This window comes from Lagopus leucura, unplaced genomic scaffold, assembly GCF_019238085.1.
Source record: "Lagopus leucura isolate 7727_CA_CO unplaced genomic scaffold, USGS_WTPT01 Super-Scaffold_100030, whole genome shotgun sequence".
Taxonomy (NCBI): Eukaryota; Metazoa; Chordata; class Aves; order Galliformes; family Phasianidae; genus Lagopus; species Lagopus leucura.
In genome coordinates, this window is record NW_024962281.1 from 2615785 (window position 1) to 2641044 (window position 25260).

Consider the following 25260-nt stretch of genomic DNA (forward strand, 5'->3'; position numbering starts at 1 on the left):
AAGAAAGAGAAGAAAGAGAAGAAAGAGAAGAAAGAGAAGAAAGAGAAGAAAGAAAGAGAAAAAAAAAAGTTGGGGAAGGAGAAAGAAAAATAATCACGAAAGAAGCTCTAGGATGGGGCTCGGAGGCCGCGAGTGTCCTCTTCGCGGGTGACAGCCGCTCCGTGCCGGTCCCTCTCGCCCCTTCTCGGGGTTCTGAGGGGATGGGGACAGCGGGGACAGCGGGGACAGCGGGGACAGCAGGGACAGCCGCCCCCCGGCCCACACCGCCGCTCGCTGCTGCGCGGAACCGCCGAGCGCCCCGCGGAGGGAAAACGCGGAGGGGAAGGGGGAGGCGCGGGGGGAGCGGGCAGGGGCCGCGGGGGGGTTACCTGGCACCTCCGTGTCGGAGGATTCACTGGCCGAGTTCTCGATCGGGTCTCTGGGCTCCGAGGATCTTTGCAAATGGAAGCTGGAAGCCATGTCATGGGAGGGTTGGGGTCTCAAGCTCTCGGGCAGTCTCTCCAAATTCATTCCACCTTTAAAGGAATCCATGGCGGGGGCGCCGGGCTGCCTGGGGGAGTTTGCAGGTGTTTATTCCACACAGAAAGGAACAAGGAGCTTTTTTTTTTTTGCTTTTTTTTTTTTCTCCCCTCTCTCTCTTTTTCTCTCTCTCTCGTTTTTTGTTTTTGTTTTTTTTTTTCTTTAAGGGAAAAAAAAAAAAAAACCACGACAAAACACAACAACAACAACAACAAAAAAAACAAAAACAAAAACAAAAGCAAATCCACTTATTACTAACAGTATTATTTTAAGGGTGTCGGAAGAAGAGATCTGGGCAGAGCCTGGAAGCCGCCGGGCTCTGCGCGGGGAGAGGCACGGCAGTCCGGCCGCATAGGCAGGAAAGTGGTAAAGATCCCTTATAGAGAAACGCGAGTTGCGAGTTGGACAGTTTAAAGCTAAAGAGATTAAAGTGACCTGCCCTAGAACAAATGCCTGTAGTTAAACGGGGCTCCTCCCCCTGAAGGTTAAAACCTCCCCGTCTCGCTCATGCATCACTCCCATCTAGCGCTCGCCCAGCCCGGCCGCGCGGGCGGACCTGCCTGCGCGCTCCCCGCCGAAGTTGCGCGCTTCTTGCGCGGCCGCCCCGCACCCCTTCCCCCCTCCTGACTTCTTCGTGAGAGAAATGCAGCTCTTGAAGGTGCTCCCCCAGCCTTCCCCCGCCGCTTCCCCCCGCCGCCTCCCCCAAATACCTCGCCGAGGTATTAAAAATATTTCATAACGAATGGAAAGGTGGAAAATCATTCCCAGCCGTGCGGAGGGCGGTTCGTCCCCCCTCCCCCTCTGCCTGCCCTCAACCTCTGGGTGGGGGTGGGGGGGGTGGCAGCACCCCTTGGCCTCCTTTCATCCCTGGCAGGTTGTTCCCGTGCGCATCTCCGCGCGCATCCCCCTTCCTCCCCTTCCCTCCCCCCCCCCCCCCCCCCGGGCCTCCTGTCCGCGCGAGCTGCGCACCCCGCGCAGAGACCCCACGGCGAGTTCGAGTCCCGCGGGGAACGGATCCCTCCGAGCTGCGGGGGTTGCCCTGGGAACGGCCCCCAGGGATTTGTGTCTGATTCGGTTTTATCCCTTTCTAACACTTCTTTTTTTTCACTCGCTGAAGGGCAGCAGCGGTGATCTGGGGGACAGGGCGAGGGGATGCGTGGGGATCTCGGCTGCGCTCTGCCCGTGGAAGGGACCTTCTCTCCTCTTTATTTTCTCGGCCCCCTTTAACTGATCCATCCTGACACTCTATTTTGCTTTCAAATCAAGTAAAGATGTGGGAGAGAACTTTTGAACTGTTTTATGGAAAGTGGAGTGGAGCAATGCTGCAGTGCGGGCTTTCTTTCTTCCCTCACCGGGCTGTTACGTCCGGCTCTGAACCTCTGATCTCCAAAGCCTTTTGCAGCTCAGGGTGTGTAAGGTAGGTGCTGTCACGCTCAGGTCTCTATCCATTTTCTTTCTTTTCTTTTCCAGCTCCGCAGCCGATACATTTCACAGTCCCCTCCTTTCTTTTTCTTTCTTTTTTATTTATTTTTAAATTATTATTATTATTTGAATTTCTGCGGGGCCGGAAGAGGGGCAGCCCCGGGCAGCTCTCCGGGAGCTCTCGGCTGGAGCCAGGATTGCTGCGCTGGAGGGCAGCTGCCAACAGCCCGGCCGCTCTGCTCCGGCTATTTTAAACCCACTGCTCACAGCAGCTTGAAAACCGGAGGCGGGATTTTTCCTTCTTTTTCTTTTCTTTTCTTTTATTTTTTTTTTCTTTCTTCCTTTTTTCTTCCTTTTTTCTTTCTTTCTTTTTTCTTTCTTTTTTTTTTTTTTACCCTCAGCCCAATTTTCACTTTTTGTTCTGCTCTATAAAACGCATTTTCAAAATTCGTTCTAGGATCAAATCCCTCGGCTGGACTCAGGGAAAGGCTCAGCCAGGACGCAGAGGCTTTTCCTGGGATAGCGTTCTTCCTCTGAGGGCGTCCCTGGGGCATGGGCCCGGCGGGGGGGTGGGGAGGTGGAGAAGGGCTCCGTGCCCTGCCCGGCATCCTGCCCTTCTCTCCATGCGTGTCCGTGCCCGGGCCATGATCAGGCATTCACTGCCCACCTGTACACGGATCCAGAGTATCACACATGGAGATACGTGTTTGTTTCATGCCTTGTATGTGTCTTCTGTATGTCTTATATACGCCTTATGCATGTCTTACATACACCTTATGTATGTCGTATGTGGGACTCAGGGCGCTTTCTTGCTCTGCTCTTTAGGAGCTGGGAGGGTTCCTGTCACACAGAGCCGTCTCCTCCCGTTCTACCCGGACGACACATTGTCGGGACAAACCGGTCCTCCCCACATTTGCATTTTTCCTTTTTCCCCACCCAGGCCCGCTCCGTTTCGAGTGCCGGGAACATCCCTTCTCTGCATCCCTCTCCTTTAGGCGTTACGTCACGTTCACCCCCGCGTGATGTCACGCCCCGTTTCCCTGACGTCACGCCTTGCATCTTTTGATGCTGGAAGAAGGGAAGCGAGGCCGCAGCCACGGGGCAGCCTCCCACCCGTCCCTGTGGGGACACCCCTTGAGGGAGCCGTGACCCTCGTGGGTGTGGGAAGGGCCGTGGAGGACTGGGGCCGGGGGCCGCGGTGATTTTGCTTGGGAAAATTCCTCGCAGTGCCTGCCCGAGCCGGACCCGGGGCCCACGCAGCCGGGACTCCCCCGGCCCAGGGCTGCAGGGTCGCAAATACACCTCTCCTTTCCTCCTGCCATAAATAATGCAAGAACGAGCCGCGGCTCTTATGAATAAACTGGAGTTGGCCACGCCATTTGTAACTCAGTTGAGAAGAGGACGAGAAAAGACCGAACTGGAGAATCACCCAGTGGTCTCAGAGGGGCCCACAGTCCCTCCCCATCATCCCGGAACGAGTCCTGCGCCAGAGACCCTGCAGGAGCTTTCCTACTTTTGGAAAGGAGCTCCCATCCCCGGCTGGCGGCCGCTTTTGTAGCCAACACAAAACCACCTGGGCCGTATATCAGGCAGCGAAGTTAAGAAGTCTCCGCCAGCTTTTCCTCTTCAGATTTATTAGCATTGTATGGACTCAGATTCAGTCTATAAATTATTGGGAATCGTTACGAAAATGAAAGCGTCTCCTCCCAAGTGCACCTCAGTCCGAGAGGAGAGGGAAACCCTCCCAAAATAAACAAATAAACAAACAAACAAATGCAAAACAATAAAAACAGCAGTAGTGAGGCAAGGGATAAGGGAGACATTCCTCAACCAAGTCCAACTCAACTCAATCCAACCCAAGCCCAGCCAACCCAAACCAACTCAGTTGAATGCAACCAAACCAAACCAAACCAAACCAAACCAAACCAAACCAAACCAAACCAAACCAATCCAATCTAAACACAAGCCAGCCAAACCCATCCAAAGCAAAGTCAGTCAAAACAAGCCCAAGCAAAGCCAAGGCAAACCAGCCAACCTTCACCCTGGCGACTCTTCCCGAAGCCCCGTAGAAGGGAATTGGCTGCAGGAAAACAACATCTATAATAAAACCCTCCCAAAAGTGCCCGGCTGAAGGTGCGGGGGGTGGTGAAGGGCCACCGCCACTGACTGAAGCAGGAGACATCGGCAGGGAGGTGACAACTGCTGGAAACGCACAGCTCCTCCGTGCGCATAGCCGGCTGCGCTGTGACAGGGGCATTTTTAAAACTCCCCGACGGTGAAAATGCCCCTCGCATGAGTAGATAAGCGATTATTAGCCTCCGGCCCTTGTCAATCCTTTGCTGCGTGGTTCTGGGTTGGGAGCAAGTAGGCAGGGGAGATACACACAGTATGCGCGGATTGCGCGGTGCCCCGCGGAGCTCGGACCGCTCCAATGGGACGGAGTTTGCTGTCGCGGAGTAACGGGGGTGGTGTCCGTCGGTTCCACGTCCCGTGGGTCCTGCCCAAGCAGCATCACCTTAACAGAGCCAAGCAGAGACCCGAGTGTACGCCCCAGAGCAAGGAAAAGCTCAGCACCATCTTGTTGGGGCTGTGAACGCCCCCGCCAGCATGGCTCTAACCGAGCAGTCCCCAAAAAACGGCGAGCACGAAACGAGCCCCGACACGGACAGCTCTGCGGCCACCCCGTCCGAACCGGGTCCCCCTCGGGTGCCCACGAGAGGGCAGAGGGAAGCGGAGAGGGGGAAGAATCCCAGCCGAGAAAGCATGTTAAATCGCTCAGGGTAGGAAGGTGGAAAATTACGCTGGCTCCTAGCCGGCCCGTCCTCTACGCAGCCAGGAGAGCGATTTTCCTAAGAAGTTGAGCAAAACGAGATCAGTCCCTTTTGGATCTGCAGTCTCCGTCGGCACAGCCAATCTCCGGCTCCGCGGGCGCTCAGGGTTCCCCCGGCCGTCCCTGCCACCCCCGGCCTCCCGAAGCCCCCCGTTACTCCCCGAGATTTGCCCGCGGGGCACCGCGCTCATCTCGACCCGGCCGGCCCTGCCCCACCGCTATTCAAACCCAGTGGGGAAAGCACAATTTTCGGGGGGAAACTGATATATATATTTTTTTTTTCCAGAGAGGGGCAAACGGAATGTTTTGGTGGCATTCGGCCCGTGACAGCCGGCGCATCCCGGTGCCTCCCGGTGCCCCTCTGCGCTTGGACCCCCACCGGCCCGGGGCTGCCCCAGGCGCAGGCGGCCAACGGCAGCGCTTCCAAAAAGTCGGGATGAAAAAGTTGAAGGCTTAATGTTTTCTGACAGATACAAATGATACCCCAAGGCTTTCTTAAAACGCGGCGAATGACGGGAGGAGAAAGGGTTTTCCTATTCGGGTTTCTGCAGCTGGAAGCAAACGGGGTGTGTGTGTGTGGGGGTTCTCCTCGGCCCTCCTGTCCCCAAAATTAAACCATCTCCTGGGATAACTCCGTTTTTCCCAAGTGCCGTTGGGCACAGCCCCGCTCTGGCTCTGTTCCGTGGCCCTCTCTGCATCCCTCAGACCACGAGCACCGAGCCACGCTCTGAGCAAAACCGCTGTCAGCAGCGGCTCGAGTTTAGTCCTGGTTGTCCGCAGAGTGGGATCAGCAATGCCACCGTCAGAGGATGGACAGCTCGGGGTGCGGAGGCTGCTTCTCTCGGTAGGGAGGGGGGAGAAAGGGGGAAAGGGCCGTATTATAGTCCCACAGTTCCCTCTCCGAGCAGAGGGAACATGCTTTTCTTATTAATTGATGGAGGAAGGGGCACCGGCGCTTGCAAGGCAGCCTGCTCATGTTACTCTGTGCATCTTTAGGTCCGAAATAGGTTTGGTTTGTGGACTAAAAAAGATGCCTCTGGTGCAGGGTAATCTAAGGACCGGGCACTCCGTTGGCATTTTATAAAGATCGTTCTTCTGCAGGAAAAGGGGCCGCATTTGGTACCACCGATGCTACGTTTCCTTGTGGGTTTCCCTCACCTTGTTTCGGGCGAACAACCTCTTAATTGCTGCAGCATTTGGATGGCGGGAACGCATTTCCCCTAAACAGAACATTTCCTGAAGGGCTGAACGCGCTTTAATGTTCTCAGAACAGCCGTGAATCTCTGCAGAGCCACACGTTTCCTGCCTTAAAAAGCAAAATCGGAGAAACAATTCACCTTTGTGTGCATTCAGCACCCTCTCTTCTATTTTCTTTTCTTTCCCTCCCAGTCTTTTTTCCCCCCTTTTCTTATTTTTCCTCCCACAAAGGCTCTGCGCTGTCCCTCGATGACGAACGGGGACAATTTTCTTCCCAGTTTCACTGTGGGAACGGCCGTGTCTTAACGGGCACATCTAAACGAGAGATAGGAGAACACCACCGCCTTCCAGAGGGCTGCGCTAATCAGCGCACGGGGCAAGATATAAAAGTTCAGGGCAAATAAAACGAATTAGTTTTATTAGCACGTTTAGGAGGCGGTCTAACGAAGGAATTCGGCTTTACTAGAGAATGTTTTCTCCTCCCCTTTTGTTATTTAAAAGCAGCATCTATGCGGGCTGCTCGGGACGGGGGTGGGAAATAACGCACCGTTCAACCCGCAGTGATTTTCTCCGAGGAACGCGCTCTTCTTTCCACCCGGTAAGGAGGACAGAGCCCGGGAAATACACGATTTCACAATGAAATCTGCTCGAACAATAAAACCGATAGTAAAGGAGAGGCTCGGAGCCGTTCGTCGGCGGCTGTCGGGGGAAATCTCTGTCCCGCTCAGGGTTTCGTTCGGCTAAACCGCGTCCGGGGAACGGTGTCACCGCTCCGGCTCGCGATCTCCAGGACTCGGCCAGTAATTCAGGCACCAGAAGGATTTTGGGGACGTTCTCCAAGAGAAGAAGCTCTCAGCAATTATTTGGAAGCCGGGTTTTAGCTCACAGGCGCAGGGAAAGCATCCCTTGGGTTGGAAGGCAGAAATCACGTATTTTAAGACTATTAGGAAATAAGCAAACGGCGTCTCGGTCCTCGCTACCCGCACTGCATTTGCTTTTTTTTTTTTTTTTTTTTTTTTTTTTTTGTTCATTTCGTGTCTCGCCGTTTGTGTTCGCTTATAGCGAGGTTAAGAAATAAGGACGAAATAACAGAAAACGCTCTTAGGGACGATCTTTTACGCGACACCTGAAAATTCTTCTAAAGGTACCGTCGGGGGGGAACTCCGCACGTCCATTCAACGGAGTTAACACGAGGAAAAAAAAGCCTTTTTCCACCGCTCCGAGAATTTCGCCCCCGTTGGACGGAGAGGAGTTGCGGGACATTGCTGGAGAGTGGGGGTTCCTAAAGGTGTGTCTATTTTTTCCAATCAGAATGTAAATAGTAATAATAATAGTAATAATAATAATAATAACACACGCAAAGTGGAAAAAAAAAAAAAAAAAGCAGGGGAAAGGAAGAATATTCTTTTTCCGAACAGGGAATTAATTGAACGGCAGCCAGACTCTCTCCGCCCGCTTCTCTTGCCCGGCTGAGCCCCACGCAGCTCCCCGTGCCCCCCATCCCTCCACCTGTCCCGGCTCAGCCCCTCCGTGCTGCCATCCCCGGCCACCCCCGGGGCCCCGATCCGGCCGCCCCATCCTATAGTAGGGACCGTCCTTCGCTCCGCGCTGCTCAGGAGAAGAACTCGGAGTTGAAAACGGTGCGCTTACGATAAAATGATAATAACACAACAACAACGACGGCGACAAAAATCTGAAATAAAATGAGGTAACCCTTTTGGAATTACGTTTCCATGCGTATTTGTCAGTGCTGACGAAGCGCAGAGGCCCTGAAAAGAATTTACGCGCTAGAACGATGCCAGGGGCCGCGGCCGTGCGCGGGGCGCAGAGCTGCGGGGCGGGCGGCGACGCGGAGCGGTGAGGGGCGCAACCCCCCCCCCCCCTTCCCTCGACCCGGCCCGGCCCCGCTTTGTTTGCCGGTCCGAACCGCGCGGCCCCGCAACGCTCCGCACCTCCGGAGAGGGGAAAACGGGGCCGGGACGCGACCCGAGGGACGCGCGTGGGGGGGGGGGGAACGCGTCTCGGCGCACGAGGGGAGGAGGGACGGGAGCGCGGGGCCGACCGTGCGGGACGCGGGGAGACGCGCGTGGAGGGGTCGGGAACGCGGGGACGCGCGTGGGGCCGTCCCGGAGCACTTACCGGGCGCTGCGGGGTGCCGGGCCCGGCGGGCGCTGTGCGCGCCCTGCCCGCCGCTCCAGGGTTTTCTTCGGAGATTTCCCCGTCTCCTCCTGACGTCAGCCCCGTCCCAGGGTGCCGCACACGGGGGAGGGCCGGGGGCAGGGCCGGCCGCACCGGGAGAACGGCGGAACCCGCAGCCCCGGGTCCTGCATCTCCGTCCCGCGGCAGCGGCATCCCGGGTCGGGCCCCCCCGCCCCACCGCTGGCGGCTCGGTGCTGCTCCCCGGGCGGCTCCGTGCTCAAGGTTCCACGGCCCCTGCCCTCTTCATTTCCTCCCGGCTGGTTTTCTTCGGCTGAGGGGGCAGGGAAAGCAGTGGCCACTTTTTTTTTTTTTTTCTTTAATTTTTCCCCCAGAGAGAAGCCCTGAGGAAATGCTCCTGCTGCAGTGTTTGGTATGGAGGTGAGGCAGCAAACAGAGCTGGAGCAGAGGCTGAAGGGAGGCCGTAGGGTTGCAGGGATGAGTTGCATGGGTCTGGAATGCTGCGCTTCCCCAACAGCCCTACATCCCTCCCCAGACCCCTTTATCCATTTTAATTTTCAAGTGAATGTTTTGAAGTTTCAGATGCTTTGCTCCCAGTATGTGCCCCCCTCTTGGGTTTTGGAGAGCCTAATGGATCATTCTGAAGGGAGCAGCATCCAATCGTGCAGGGACAAGGCAAGCACTACAGTGGGGACATGGCTTGTGCTTTGCTAAGGACAGAGGGATACACATGCACGTACACCCAGCCTGTAGTCATAGCCGAAAACCAAGGACAACGAATATGGAATGGATCAGAAAGATAAATAGCATAAAATCAGGAACAGTCCGGTCCCACACTTGCCATTTGTTATAGAGAGAAGAAGTAAATGGGATTCACATGTCGAGCATTAGCTGGTTGTTAGTCTGTAAGATAATATTAACTTTAGTGCTTGCTGGTTTACTCCAGTTTTCCAAAGGCAGTTCCAGGAGGCGCCCAGCCTGTAATTTAGGATGGCACATACTGTGTGAAAGAGGCTTTGGCACTGGGGCCTACCAGCACATCAAGGTGATATTAACATAATAAAACGTTTGGAGAGCGAGTAGGAGCTCATAAATTAATGCATTCTACTGTTTTAATGTGAGGAGCTAACAATGCGTTTCCTGTTGGGCTGATCGTCCCCACTGCAGCCTAACAGCTGTTTTAAAGGTGCTGTGAAATTAAAGAGAGGGAAGACGATTGTCTTTAAATCAATGTTTAATGATGTGTTATTAGGAGAATAAGTCTTCCTCCAGCAGATGTTTACACGCTGAGGATGGAGGGAGCTTCCCTGGCTGTCTGAGTGCCTGAGCAGTGTGGGTGAGATGCCCCCTGTCCCTCTACAGATGGCCCCAGTGTTCCCTGTGCAGGGTCAAGGAGGCTTGGTGGAGGGCTGGCACTGGGAAAGGCTTTGCCCAGGTCTTCCAGTGGGAGCTGAGGAAACTACTCCAGGATACTGAACGACCATGAGGTTTTGTGTGGTGGCTATGGACAGATGAACACGGCAAAAGGCAAAGACTTCCTACCCACGTTCAGCATAGTTCAGGGCTGCTGGGACCCTTTTCCTGCAACAAACAGACATGCAGATGCACGTGTTGTAAAGAGATTCCATTTCTCCTTGCCTAGGAGATGCTACTTGCTGGGTATGAGTGGGCTGGAAGCATGACTGAGCCCCCATGGAGGTAGAATGAGGCTCAGATAGCTCAGCAAGGCTGAGATGCCTCTGGCCATGCACTAACAACGGGCTCCAGGTACTAGAAAAATACACATACCTTTGAGGCAAGACGTGGGAGTGAGCTCTGGAATGTGGTACCTGAAATAAGCAAGCATCCATCTGTAGGTGCTCAAGGCTTGTCATTTCTTTTGTGCTTGATCTGAAGATGCATGAATGAGTCACCATGCCTGTGGGTTTAAAAGATGGACATCATAAGGCTTCCCTCTTAGAGAAGACATCAGGTGGATTCAGATGCCAAAAGTACATGGGGGTAGATGCTGGCAGGGTTGCTAGGGGCTGATGGAAAGTTTCATCTGCTGCTGGGCACCTTATTGCCAGGTGAACTCCTGCTGCAGGCCAAAAGAGCATCAGATCGTCTCTAGACCAACCCAAGCTGCTTCCCAAAGGCTTGTTTCCAAAGCCAAGTGTGGTGCTACAAATTGCTCCTATGCAAACAAAGGAACCCCTTGTAAGTGCTTACTTTCATCATCACAAACATTCATTAAAGTCTCTCTTTATTTCCAAATATAGCAAAGAAATGGCTCTCCAAGATTGCCTGTTCCTTTATTCATGCTCTGTTAGTGCATCTTTGGAAAAGTGTCCAGGAGGCTGCACAGCTTCTTTGGGAGAAATGGGGATGTTTGGAACATGAGTGGATTCTAACATTTCTAAACTTCCCAGAAGAGGCAGATTGTAAAGGAATAAGATTCTTTCTGTGCACGCACATTTGCTTTGGAGCCAAATGGAAAGGAGAGCTCAGAAGTAAAAAAAAAAATGACAAATTGTTTGGAAAATGTTGTCCTTCCCAAGGCAGACCTAACCATATGGGGGGAAGGCACTCAATACCGAATTTTTCCCTTTCAATCCTAGTCCAGCAGCCCTCTCATTCACTCTGCTAGGGGATTGCTGTGAGTCAGACCTGCAAGATCATCCATTCAAAGCTGGTCGTATTTCCAGCACTTCGCTCCTCTCCTATTCCCCGCTGAAGCAAGATGGAAAGGATTCCCCCCTCCCCAAATTATGATGAGAGCAGCAGGATGGGACCCAAGGCCATCCCCATCCCGGCCAGTGAAGGAAAAGGCAGAGCTGCTCCGGTGCTCTGAAGCACTGATGATAGACCTGGCTTCTCACTGGACAAATAGAGCAGTACGTTCTGATCTTGGTGGTGAAATGGAGCACAGAAAGGACTTTCTGTGGTGAGGAAACTCCTCCACTCCTTTCAGTCATCAAACTTAACATTATTGTCATCTTTAAGTAATAAATAAGCTCAATATTTTATGCGTTCCCAATTATTAACGGTGGCATTTATTGAAGGACAACAAAAGCTGCAGCAGTCGTGTACATCACCAGTTAACAGCAGTGGGCAGAGCATGCAAGACTTTGAAGAAGACTTTGGGGAAAGAGATTTTGTGTGTGGTTGTGTTTATCCCCTGGTGACACGCCGCTAACAAGCTGCAAAGCAGGGATCACCCACAACAAACAAACACAAACAAACAAAGTTTTGTGGAGGGTGGTAAGACTTAGTTTAATTCTCTTAGGTCTTTAAAAATAATTATAGCCCTGTTTGCGACAACTGGGATGGCCGCATTGACTCCAATAAAACTGCTTGTTATGCTTTAGGAGTTACATTTGGAGATGTTTCCTTACACAGTGGGGATGTCAACGAGGGTTGATCTCAATCAATGTGCATCTCTAATTGCATCTCTCCTCTTTGCACGAGCAGTAGTTTTGACTCTGCAGCTTGTGGTCAGCTGTTTACTTGCCAGTTAAGTTGCAACACGTTTAATGACTTACTAGAGAGCTGTCTGAGGACTTGCTGCTGCCAAAGAACAGGATCTGGGGGATTTTAGCATTAGTGAAAAGTTACTTAAGGTCTACATGTCGATCCAAGTATCTCTGCTGCAGTTCTATTTCATGCACTATAGATTTTGGGAGAAGCTGATAAATGACATATATGCCCTAAGGATAACATGTACTCCATGTTCTCAAAATGTATCATTGCATTTGGCTCCAGATGTGCTGCGTATTGCTTGGCTGTGCTTTGCCAGCACAGCAATGTTGTGGCTCACACGCTTTCAGGGTGCAGGGCTGAGACTTCACGTGCCACCTTTGAGTCCTTGGCAACTGCTTCAACTTTGTAGGCCTTGGTGGGAAAAGGGGCCCTGCATAGATATGCATACTCAATTCCACCTCTAGCTGAGAAGCGTTTAGATCCATAGAATCATTAAGGTCAGAAAAGACCACTAAGATCATCTGTCCAACCACCAACTCATCACCACCATGCATTTGGCTTTAACAGGGAGTGACTAAACACACATTTAAGGGTAACTACATTCTCACTTCTGGAGTGACAACCGAGATCATAGAAGTGCCATCTCTGGGGACCTATCACTGAATATTTCCTTTGTTCCTCCCATTGGAGAGGCTTTGAGCTGGGACAGGGGACAGGAGAGCAGACAGGAGCAGAGCTGCCCCAACTCCTGCCAGTGAGACCGCCTCCATGCACCATCACTGCTGTATGTGTTACCATTAACGACTTCTACAGTTATTCTAAAACCATTTAAGTGCCTTGTGGCCATCTGAAACTCACCTCCGCCCTGCACACGGGTCCCAAGTGTTAATTTTCACAGGTGAGCAGGCTGGCTTCAGAGGGGCAATGAGACAAGGGTTTATTTGGCAGAAGTTACACGGCTTCCTGAGGTGAGGCCTCATACGAATGAGAACCGATGGCTTAATATTTTGTTACATTTTCCCACCAGAGTCATTACCTCTTCACTGTGGGGATGGATTAAACCAAAGAGGGGATGCTCAGGGAGAGGCTGCCCTGTGTTGGCCTTGAGTTGCCGTGCCTCTCCCCCCTGCTCTGCCTCCTGCATCCTCCCCTTTCTGCCTCTACTCCAGTGTGCACAAAGCACCTCTTTTCAGGGAGCTGCAGAGAGAAATACGTGGTGGAACTGAACCAAAAATTCTTGTAGCAATGAGAAATCATCTGTAGATCTCAAGTGAACGAGCTTGGGTGCAGACATGTTTAGAAAACCAATGAATCGTCCTCGTGCGTATCTTCAAAATAGCTTTTGCATTTTTGCTTTCCCAAAGGGAGCATCTACAGCAGAAGACTAACCTGGGTCCCTCCCAGCCATGGGGCTGATCACAAGATAATCACCAGAACTGGGTACCAGGTCAAAATTCCACACCCATGAGGAACGCGTTCGCAGAAAAGAAGTCCTCATTTGCCTGTGAGCAAGGGAATAAAGGCACTCATCCAGCTTAGCGAAACATCGTGAGATCTATGGGGAAAAGCACTAAGTAATGCAATTATTATTTACTATATATTAATATTAGTTATTCAGAGGATTTGCGTGTGGAGGAAACTTGGAGGATCTGGTCTGGCTCTGTGTGCGTCAGGGCTCTTGAGGGATTTTTTTAGTGTCTACCATAATTAGAGATGAGGACTGAGTGAAACCTTGTGGTTTTACTCCACAAGACATTAAGTTAATTGAACTATTCCCATGGTTTGTTTTTTTTTGGGGGGGGGAGGGAGGGAAAGAAAGAAAGAAAAAAGTCTTTCAGAATGTATTGCAACAGTGATTCAGTGGTGTGGCAAGAGTGGAGGCTCTGTAAGAAAAGGATCACACGTGCCCATGAGGGAAAACCATCATAGAACAAGGTAAGAGTGTCAGAGATCCTAATTCTTTTCTCCCTCCCCATCACTGAAGTCATAATCCACCTGCTTGCCCTGCACGCAGTGCTGGCTTTGCCTCTATGTTGCTTGCAGTCATGGGGGCTTTGTGTGAAGTCCACCTGGCTGAGGCTTCTCTTGTTCACCAAAGGAGAGCAGAGCAATCCTCACCAACCTGACGGAGGCTGATTGTCATGTTTTGAAAGATGACACGTCCTGCTGGGTGAACAGCAAAAATTGCCAGAAAACATTTAAGGTGTGTTTGTATAATTGCTTACTGTATGCCTCGGGATTAGCGAGTGCATTTCGATGTTTAGTTTTAAGGATGAGAGTTTATTCTGCTTCGTGCTTATGTAAACACTGAAAGTTTGGCTCCTCCAAACCGGATGGGACCTCTGGTTGGCCAGGGCTGGTGTCCTGCCTGGTCCTGACTCATGTCTGATGGGAGATGTGCTGTAGGATCAGCAGGGCATGGAGCTCCCACCACTCTGCTTCCACATCCCTTCCTCTTGCTTGGCTTTAAAGGCCCCACTAAACGTCGAAAATGTTTCTTCCAAAAAGCCTCAGCTCTTCAAAGACAGCATCCACACACCTGCTGCTGTGTGGACTTCACCACATCTTGGCCATACTGGCAATCCACCATGAGAAACCTCTGCTCCTGTCACCACGTGTTCCTGCAGCCCTTGCTCATGGGACACATGCAGCACAATTGCTGGCAGTTACAGAGCGTGGGTGGGGAATCCCCAGTGCCTGCAACCACTCACACTCCTGCTGTGGTGTGTCTGAGCCGAGCTGTGGTTTGGTCTTTTGTTCAGCTTCAACCTTTGCATGACATATTATAACTCTAAACTGCATTATAAGCCAAGATTACAAGGTATAGCATAGGGTGAAATAGTATATGAGCAATAAGGATGCATGAAAGATTTTGTACAAAGGAAGGAACCCACTGTGCATAACCCAGGGAGCTGCTCTGGGCAACCTTTAGGATTTGATGGATTATTATCCCTGGGATCCAGTGTTAAAGAGCTTTTATTTATTAGACTGCCCTCCTCCTCCCATGATGTCCCAGCCCTGTGGCTCCAAAGCTCTCAGCAGTGACTCTTCTCCCTGCCCACCCCTCTGCTGATGTTCATGGCACGGGGATCTCAGTGTAAGGCTGGAAGCAAGAAGACCTGCAGGAGAAGTGCAGTACAGCAGTGTGGGTTGGGCTCTCCTGCACTCAGGAAAGGCACATGTGAGTGCTCTGTCCTCTGTGCCTGTGTGTCCCAGCCCTGCTGCCCTCTCAGCATCCAATGCTTTTCGCAATAGCTCTGAAAGGTGATATTGTTCCAGTCCTGTTACCACCTGATGCTGCTGAGCATCCCCAATCCCATAATTACAATGCAAAGGCAGTGACTCACTGGCTCTTCCAGATACCTTCTTCTTTTTGGTGACTGATTCTTCCCTGTTGAAGCTGGATGGAAACTCTCCTGTCTCCTGTTTCCTGGGAAGGGTCACTGGTTTGTACGGCACAAAGGTGTCCCAGCTCTGACCTTTGATGCTGAGCTGAGGGCAATCCCTGTTGCTCTCATGACAAAACAGGCAACAAAAGAAGAAGGATACTAAGAGTTTGCTGGGAAGATTCACATTCTTCTTCATCTTCTTTTTAAAATTTCCCCCAGCATTTCATTTGGATCAGTTTCTTTTCCATTTCTTCATTTCGTTCTATTTAACAGCAAATTTATAAGCAGTGCAAAATGACCCAGGTCTACTCCTCTTATTTTTATTTTTTTGAAGTGCAGGTTGTATTTGTTTCAGTTGGAGTATGGCAGAGTTGGCAGTGCCCCGAAAGCAAGAGATGCGACCCACAGAGCTGAGTACATCCCCAGTCTGACAGCAGTGACCCTCATGGCAGGGCAGGGAACTGGCAGCCTCTTTGGTCTGTGACAAAAGCAGCATCATGCTAGAAGCACGCAGTGCTCGATAAGATATTCTTTCTGTAGACACAGAAAGGAAATAACCTTGGAGGCCAGAGGTAGGAATTACATTCTCCATTACGCCTGGCAGCACATAGCCCAAGGTTTAGTCATGGGCAGTTGTAACCATCTGAACTGCTGTGCTCCCGTGGCCGCCTTGGAAGGATTATTCTGCAGCCTAATGCATCTCGTTGTTGGGAAATATTTCCTGATGTTCAGCCTAAACCCTTCCTTTCTTAATCTCATCCCATTACTCTTAGTTATGCCCAATGTATAACTGTAAATAATTCCTCTCCTTCCTTGATGTTTACAGCTTCCAAATACTTGCAGGCTGTTATCATGTCCCCTTCACCATCTCTGCACATATTTGGTGCTTTTAATCTCTCCTTAGAACTCAGCCCACAGCCTGCATCCTGCTGCCTTATCACGGAGCTCTGCGCTCCTCCCAGCCCCTTCCCAGCACTGCCACAGATGCGTTTGGGCAATTGTGTTTCCAACCTATCTTACTTCTCCTCTCCCAGATCCCTTCTCATCTCCTACCCTCCATCCCAGGGGATGGGCTGTAAGAAGACACAGCTTCCCCTTCCCAGGGCAGTGGGACACACTGAGCTGTGTGCACATCCCATCTCACCATGCCTTTGTTTTCTTGCCATGAGAAGATGTTAAACTGCAGGGCTTGTTTGTAGGATTATCAAAGCTGGTGGTTGGAGAAGAGCCTGAGGTTGTCTGCATTCAGACAAGCACCTGCGCCCGCTGCCTGCAGCTGCAGGTTGATGCTGCGAGGGGCAGAGGGATGCAGCACACACCTCCCAGAAGCTGAAACCTGAACTCACCCCCCAGCCCACCGCTGTGGTGTAAATTCACACCCGGAGCTGCTTTCTGACAGCAGGCGGAGGGCAGCGGCCGCCCGGCATTGTGCCGATGCTGCTCCCTCCCTGACAAGCTGCCTGCCTCAGGCTGCAGGCTCTTGATGCTCATTGCAGTCATCATGGTATTTCCCCTTGGGTGCACTGCAGTTAATTATTGCTGCATTGGGTTGCAGCTATCATCTTCCCCTGACCCACAGGGCCTGCGGCATTGACACGACCGAAGTGAGCAGGCAACTGGGAGCCCTGTGCGGTGGGAGCAAGGAATCAGGGCAATCCTCCACCAAAGGGACAGCTGATGTCAGTGTGTCGGTGAGGAGCCCTCAATGCTGACACCTCCAGCCATCCCTGCCCTCTCTTAGGAAAGGCATCCACATACTTTCAGTGTCATAGGAATCATAGAATCATTAAGGTTGGAAAAGACCTCTAAGATCACCAAGCCCAGTGGCCATCCCTCCCCACCATGTCCATTAGCCATGTACCCAAGTGCCACATCTCCATATTTCTTGAGCACCTCTAGGGGCAGTGAGTCCCTCACTTCCCTGGGCAGCCTGTGCCAGTGCCTGACTGCTCTTTCAGAGGAGAAACATTTCCAAATATCCAGCCCAAACCTCTCCACCCCACCAAGGGCAGCATCACTGGGTGTTACCATGGAGAAGGGCAAGAGCAGGACACAGCTGCACTGGCTTCGTGGGCTGGCAGTGACAGCTGGCAGTCCTGTACAGAGCACCCATTGCTGCACGCAGCTCAGCTGGCAGGTCCAGAAAGCATGTTGCCATTCAAAATATTCTTTGCATAGAACACAACCGGAACATCCTTGAAATTCCAAAGTTTGGGAGTTGTGTGGACAAAGTGAGTCATGCTGCTGTATGCTTTGTGAAATGGGTCGCCCATGTTGTGCACACAGGCAATGCAACACACACTGAGTGTGAAGAGCTCCTCTCACACCTCCCTTTCCTTTTAGTAAATTAATACTATTAGAAATGCACGCAGGTTAAATGGGCAGTATTTCTTGCTGCGGTCCCAAGAGAAGCTCACTCATACGCAGTGTAGCTCAGTGTATGGCTGCCTAAATTTGCTATAACCACGAGTATCTTAACAAAAGTCAGTGACCTTTTTGTTTGCAAGCTTCAGGTCTACAGTCTGCAGAAAATAAATCAAGCAACCAATTTGGATATACATTATCTAGGCACAGATTTTTGTATGCTGCGTGCATGGCTGCTGCAGAAGCCACCATTGGGTTTGCTCAACTTCAGGAGCTTTCCTTGCTCTGCACCATGCAGTTCATCCTCTCTCCACTTTATGCACCTGGATCTGCAGATATTTGGGTCTTAATTCACATTTTTTCACACAGCAGGAAAAGGTCCAATTCTTTGTGGGGATTTCTACTGCTAACAAGCTTTGCGCAGAAAATAGTTTGATGTCGCACGCATCCTGATTTTCCAGAGGTTTTGCTCAGCTGCATGTTTGCACAGCAGAATACTTTCTGCTGCTCTTCCTCGTACCTGTTCTTTCAATAAGGACCATTTGTGACCTGACAAGCTCGTACTGCTCCAACCGCAACCACCTGCCCACATGTACTGTGGCACTGCGTGGAAGAGCTCCCTCATTGTTTCAGTGCAGTGTCAAGGCTTGTTCCATTCAAACATGCTTGTCTTATCTGGGGGGAGAAAACAACCAACCATTTAGGACCGTCACTGAAGATAATTAATAATTAATACAACACAAAGAACAGTGAGCCGTGAGGAATGCCTTGCTGTTAAGGCACCAAGGAGGAAGTGAAGTTCTGTAGCCAGGTTGGAAATGAGCTCTGTGTTGCAGGCTGTGTGTGTGCCCAGAATTGGAGGGATGCAAATGGAAGGGGAGTGCTGCTGGGCACCTCTGGGAGCTGTAGTGTGGTAGCTGTGCCTCTGTGCCACCCCATGTCGTGGGGAGCTGTGGGAGCTGAAGCCTTTCTCCAGCTCTGTGGCTGTTTGGAATGCTATTTCAAATGAATATGTGAAGCATTTCATAGATACAGCATTCCTCATTCATACTTCTTGTTTTTAGGCAAATGTGGCTAAAAAAGATTAATTTCATATTTTTTGACCATTTTGATTTTTATGCCGATTTAGGAGCTGGCAGGTGGAACAGAGATAACAATTCCAAATCCTCAACCTACAAGGCTTAATTCTTATATGACTAATACTAATTTAATCCTGACAGAGGCTCACTGACATCAAGAGAATTACACTGATGCCATAGGAATTGTGCTGGTGTCAGCCCCATGGAGCTGTGGGGAGGTGAGGATGTGTCAGCCCCCTGGGGCAGTTTTACACCTGCAGAGCCCTCGGTTTGGTTGGCAAGCACAGACTGTCACTTCTGCCTTTTTGCCTCGGGAGCCCATCAGCAAAATGGATGTTGCTGTATCCCATTTCAAAACGCTGCTGCTGCTGATACAAGAATACTCCCAGGCATCTCTTCTGCTGGGTTAATTTCATTTTCAGATGATAAAAGTATTCCTTTTTTTTTTTTTTTTTTCAAACTGTCAGGGTATATTTTAACTTCTAATTGCCGTGTTCAAAACCCTGCTTTGAACCAAATCCAAGCTGTCCCAACGAACGACATCAGCTCTCACATCTGAGGTTTGAGAGATGTGTGTGGTGCAATCGGAGCAAGGCAGTGAGATGGCTTTAGCACTGCTAGCAAAAAGCAGGGCGCTGAATTTGCTTTAGCTCTCGTTTTGCTCTTGCTGTCACATGGTGCACAACCAGGAGCTTTCCTTCCACACGAGTGTGAAGTTACCCAGCTCAACTCTCTGTACTTTGGAACTGCGCTGAGGTATGTAAAGCCAAAATTTGTTCAAAGCAAACAGCTTACGAAAATTATAGAGTTGGATGTTTTTAATGTTTGAAAGCACAGAGTGTGGATGGACATCCCAGCTTGCAATCTCAATGGTGCTCCTGCTTTTTACCTGCTGGCTGCTGGGGAACTTCTCACTCACGCTGTTCTGCACTGTGTGGGGCTCGCAGGGTCCTCCTGGGAGGATTTAGAGGCAGAGAGAGCAAGATCCTGAGGACAAGTAGAAGGTCAACCTGCAGTACTGCCCTTTGTAACTCATGAGGGATTGCTTCAATGTACTGAACCAGATATCATCGTGCCATGGGGCATGAGTGTGCTCCTGGAGTCTTGTGAGCCTCCCTTTCTTTCCTTTGCCTGCAGATATTCCTGGCAGCGGGACGTGGAGCTGTTTGCACTACTGATGCTGTGCTCTTGTACTCTTACTAAATGGAGCAGAGCAATTCCCATTGCTCTCAACCTGGATTCCATTGCCAGCGCGCAGTTCACTTGGAAAGCTCTGGTTTGATCACACACATTCAGCACATGCTTTTATAAGTGGTTTCCAGCACTCTCCATAGAAAGAAGGGGAAGGGATTATGATCCTGTGGAGACTTTGGAAAGAACTGAGCATAACCTTGGTGTCCAGGCTGACATTCAAGATCTTCAAGGCTATGAGCTCTGCTGTTCTTTTGCGGTGCTCCAAGGCAATGGACCGAACAAAGACGATCAGAGGTGGCTGAACTTCTCGTTTCCAAAGACATCTCCCCACACAGGCCCATCTTGTCATCGGTATTTTGCTGATTGCTCCCAGTGTGTGGAGAGACCTTGCATAAAAGCAACATCTGTTTTTTTCTCCTTTTCTACCATTTCATTCCATTCAATGCACTTTTTTTCTTTCCTGAAATGCTCCAAGACAGGATTCCAAGACTGACACGCTTGGATTTTACTGGGTTCTTTGCACACGTCTCTGGCAACGGTCTGTAACCCTAATTATGATGGTTAGCAGAAGTTCAGTACAACTGAACTCACAACTAAAGCCCCAGAGCTCCTTTTCTTCCTGAAACCAAGATTTCAGTGCTGCTCGAATGGGGCATGGCTGCTGAGGAAGCCTGTTGGTGCTTCTCCAACGTCAGGCTGCTTCTCTGTGACCACCCTTTGGAGCCCTGGTGAGCCACCAGGTCCACCAGACCCAGGCTGGGTTAAGTCAAACGAAGCATGAGACAAAACAGGGAGTTCCCTATCATTTTTCCCCAGGAGCCTTGGACATGTCCTGGGAGAAAGGTGAGAGCTTCCCTCTTGCAGAGTCATGACAACATGGTTCCTACCCTGTAATATTGGGTTCCAGTGCTGGATTACTCAAACCTTCCCTTTTTTGATAATGTTCCAGTATGAACTGCTGTCTTTGCAGGAAACTGGGCGGCAGTAGCTATTGTATCAGAGCTCACTAAATCTTTCAGGAGTTCTGGGTGTTTGGGCTCATGCCCTGAGGCTCATTTCCATCCCTGTTTCTGTTGCTGCTCTTCAGTCTTGCAGTAGCTCTGCTGAATCCTTTTTCCAATTTAGACTCCTGTTCCTAGGGGAAATACACTGCGATCCCCCTTTGCTTCCTTCTGGGAGTCTCTCTGTTTGAGCACTGAACTTCACAGGAAACATGAGCAACAGCCATAAAATCTCAATCTCCATTGTCTCTGGAACAGCACCATGCATGCAGTTAATTGTGTATCCAGGGCTCTGCATCTCGGAAGCCTTGTTGAAGTGTGATCTCTGTGCTGTCCTCTCCTAGATGCTCCATCAGCTCTGCCTTCCTTTGCAGGTTCAGCAGCTGAGGCTCTCGTGCTGGAGGACAGTCCAGGTTTTAAAGGTGTGGTTCTCAAGTTCACCAGAGCCTCAGGCCAGGCTGTGCTCAGAGTCTTGTTCCCTTTCCCACTAGACCATCTGATTACAAATAACTGTGACTGGATGTTGGATGTCGAAATCCATAATCCCCTGCAAATTGTTTAAAGTCTTCTCCATTGAAATGCAGACCATTATCAGACAGAACAATTTATAGGATTCCATGTCTGGCAAATGCAAATGCAGTGTATCCTATGACATGTTTCATTGTCAGATTCTTTGTATTATTGGATAATATTATATAGTTCCAGGCTCATATGAATAATAACCCCAATTAATATGATCTTTGCCAAAACATATAAATAAGTCTATTTTAGACAGCTCAAGTATTTCCTTGTCAAGTTATTTTATTTTTAAGTCCCCCTTTTTGCTTTACGAGTTACTTTTCTCTGCATTAATCCATGAGCAGCACACTGCATCACAGTCTCTCCTTTCATTTTACTCTAAATGGCAAATGGGGAATAGCACTTCCATGCCCAAAAATCCTTGCTGACGCTTGTGCTGGAGGACTTGGATCAAAAATCTTTTGCTGGGATAAACTTTACCATACCAGGTATGTGCAGTCTGCACAAAGTGTTGTGGTGCAGGTATCCCCAGGCAAGACCAACACAGCCAACAGAGGGTCAAATGCAACAAAGATGGACAATGTCTTGTTGCTCCATTATTCCTGGGCTCAGTGCTGCATTAACAGGGCCATCCTGCTTTGGGTACCCAAGTGACAGGGTATGGGCAGTGGGATGTGTTTTATAGAGTCGTCTACATTTTGCTTGGAGCAAACTCAAAGGTCTCAAAGTCCCTCATTTTTCAGTGGAGAGATGTTAAGATACTTAAAACGCTGTTTTGCAGTCATTCGGCTCTATTCACAAGCACTGTAGATCTTTGGGGCTTTGTTTGGCAGGGGATTGTGCTAAGTATAAGGATTTATTACCCGTGTTGCACATGCATGCTATTCCTTATTCTACCAGTAAATAATGAGGATGGAAGAACCACAGTTTAAATGCTCACTGAAATTTGGTTCATGGGTTCTTATTGGATGGCTGATCTTGGAAGAACCACGCATTCCTATGCTTAGGTGGCTAAAGAGGGGACATTACCAGGCATCTGTGTTTGAAGAGGTAGAGTGCATGAACATTTCTGTTAACCCTACTCTCACCTGGAAAAATAAGCAACCAGAAGACTAAAATGAAAGAGGAAAATGGAGTAAAAAATGCTGCAAGTGTAACCCAGAGTAGTGCTGTAACATCAGGGTGACTTAGAGCAGCTCTGGTTCAACATGGGAGAAGCTGAGTGAGCTGAAATGTGTAGGGCGCCTGTAGGGTTGTGCATGGGGGAGAGGGGCCAGGTCTTACAGCACACAGAGAGGGCAGGGGTGAGGAACCTGAAGGAACTGTGGCTCTGCAAGCAAAAGTCCCCACTGTGGGAAGGGATCGCTTTCCTCAATGTCAAAACCAGCCCAGTCCTCCAAGGCTTGGCTGTGACTTTTTCTTGCTGTGGACTCAAGTAATGCTTAGCTCCATTGCTGGCGGGGGAGGGTATATTTTCAAACAGCATTAGTGGAAATTTTGAATCAGGACCTTCTGAAAACCCTGGATCTGACAGCATGAAGGTCAGGCTGCTGCACGATTTCTGTGGAAGCGTTCTCTTTTTCTGCCTGGAAATTTTAGATCGCTGCAATTAGGGAATGTGACATATTTATCCAGGATTTCCAGCATCTGGTGCCTGGTGGGAACAGCAGCTCTGCCTGACTGCTGCTGATGCAGACTCCTTCCATCTGCAAAGCACTGGGTTCACCTCTGCAGCCCCAGGATTGCCCAATGCCACAGAGCAAACTGACTCTGTGGGAATGGCCAATGCTTTTATTCTTGTAGCTTATCATTTGCTGCCACTGCTGACAGTGGGCTTCATTCCTAGGTAAGTTCTCAAAGAAAGGGTTTCCACTTTTGCCTGCAGGCAGTAGCTCAGCCTGGAGGAGCTAAGCTGAATCAAGCAATTAGGGATGGGAAGAATACCATTTTCAGGAGAACTGGTGATAAATTTATGCTGCACTTGGCAGAAGGCTGTGATGTTGGATCCAACCACAAATTGGCTCTGTGGGTGCTGAGCCATGGGGCTTCCTCGCCCTTTGGCTCTCTCCTCATGAACCTATTTCAGCTCTGTTCTGAGGAGAAGTGGAAGAATTCCAGGGCATGCCCCACTCCATCATGTGTCGTACCTGTCCTGCACAGCATGTCACTGCTGAGATGCCACAAGCACCAGTGGGCTGGGTAAGTCAAATCCTCCATTTGTGCAGAGGAGGATCTGAAGCCTTCTATTTTGGAAGCATTTTTCAGAAAAACAACACACTTTCCTCCTTTTGCCAGATTTCTTTAATGAATTTTGTTGGACACATTTTCAGGTTCTCACAGTGGCACGAGAAAAAGCATTATCAGAATGAGTCTAGGTATTTTAGTTTATCAAAAGTGTTCATTCTGCTAATGGGACAACTTGAAAGAAAAATCAAGTTATTTTATAAAATGAAACAGGGAAAAATGAAGTTTTCCACCCTACATAAATGTGTCCAATCCAGTGTTCAATTCTCTCTACAGGTTGTCCTAAAGAACGAAGAAATTCCTCAGTAAGCAGTGGCCACTTTTCATTCTGGCTGATGCTCTTTTCTATGGACAATGGCACTGGTTAAACCCAATGGCTTTGCTAACCTATAATTCACTTATAAATCTGCTGGTTGAAATCTACATTTTGCTTTTCTGAAGACAAAAATATTCTTTGTAAGAATGTTTTCTATTTCAATGTCCAACTGCATTGGGCTTTCAGATCTGGATACCCACGTTCATTGAGATCTCCTTTTTGGAGATTGTTGCACATTTTAGGCACTTTCTTGCTGTGGTGGTGCTTGAAGCAGGTGATTAAAAGAAGGGATCTCCATTCAGAGCCCTCCTTTTCCATCGACCCTTCCTCCAGCTCTCATTTTGCATCTTTGTATCTTGCATTATAAAATTTGAACCAGCTGGAAAGGCTTTAACCTGTCCCTCAAATAATGTTGAAGATCACTTGAAGGGGCACTGAAAGTCTGTGATTTCAGATGATTTATGCTTTGAGTTAAGGACAAGTAAGAAAGTAGGTAGTTTTTGTGTGCTTGGAACTTCCAGGAGAACTTTCTGTGTAACAAAATTATCCCATTGCTGTGGTTCCACCATGAGCCATTCATTAATGTTCAGTGGAAGACAAACAGAATTCAGGGGGTTTCAGAGTAACAAAGATATTCATTGCTAAATATGGGAACTGAAAACTAACACAGTGTTTAAGTGAGACAATAGAAATCTATTTAATGAGCTAAATCTGACCAGAGATTAACTCCGTTCAAGACATTTTCTAATAGGAAAGAAGCAGCGAAGTCACCCAGATCCCTTTGAAAATTTATTGCTGTGCTCAGGAATTCCTTGTACATACCAGGACTGGGAATCTGAGCAGCAGGCTGTTGTGGCAAGTAAAAAAAATGGTGTTATCTTGATAGCCAGATAACACAGTATCTGCTCACATAAAGTCATTTGGAGAATATTGTTTGTGAAAACCACTTTGCTTTGGATCCATTCCTTCTTCTTTCCGTTTTCTGATAAAAAATCCTAAACACCAAGCAGTTAAAGGCTGCCATAAAACTGAGAAGAAACACTGACACTGGTGCTTTATCATGCTCCATCTGGGAGGCAAGCCAGCTCTTCCTACTTCAAGTTTATTTCTCCTACTCTGCTTTACCTCAGATAATGTCTCATAAACAGTTAAGAGGGTCATTTATAAACGTCTCGGAATGGTTATTGCTCTCATCATAGGCTTTGGATCTTCGTGCTCTCAGCTAGTGAACATCAAGGTAAAAACCCAAACAAATTCCCAAGCCCAGGGCACTGCCTCTTTGGAAATGAGTCCCACTCACAGGACAGCAAAGTTCCTATTTTATCCACTTTGATTTTTAAACTGTAAGGCTCTTCTCTCAGCTTAGGGCTAGCTTTCCAACCTTTTTCCTAGCTTTAGGTTTGCTAGCTTTCCAACCTTGGCATATGATTAAACTTACGCTAAAATTAAGGGCTAAAATATCTAATCTAAGAGTTCACCTTCAACATTTTCACAGAATAAGATTCAAATATCAGGCAGCAAGGTCCCTGGTGGCAAACCACTCATGCTGACCAAGGTTATGCATATT

The 25260-nt window shown here is 49.5% G+C and overlaps 1 protein-coding gene and 1 long non-coding RNA gene across 5 annotated transcripts in view; one reads left to right on the forward strand and one right to left on the reverse strand.

Annotated features, from left to right (window-relative positions):
• PITX1 (paired like homeodomain 1) overlaps nucleotides 1-8132 on the reverse strand; it is a 14488-nt gene extending 6356 nt beyond the window's left edge. The window contains exons 1-3 of one of the 4 annotated variants that reach the window (XM_042881626.1): nucleotides 8108-8132; nucleotides 5930-6077; nucleotides 369-550 (exon numbers count right to left, since the gene is read on the reverse strand). In XM_042881626.1, the coding sequence (XP_042737560.1) occupies nucleotides 369-550; nucleotides 5930-5967 (220 nt within the window). In that variant the 5' untranslated portion in view covers nucleotides 5968-6077; nucleotides 8108-8132. Of the gene's footprint in view, nucleotides 1-368; nucleotides 551-778; nucleotides 923-954; nucleotides 976-5929; nucleotides 6078-8107 lie in introns of those variants that run through there. The other 3 variants (XM_042881628.1, XM_042881629.1, XM_042881627.1) reach the window with 3 other exon arrangements.
• On the forward strand, nucleotides 5546-7465 carry LOC122185645. The gene is made up of 3 exons (XR_006180938.1): nucleotides 5546-5615; nucleotides 7113-7256; nucleotides 7387-7465. It is a non-coding gene; the product is annotated as an uncharacterized LOC122185645 (long non-coding RNA).
• Nucleotides 8133-25260: the final 17128 nt, after the last annotated feature.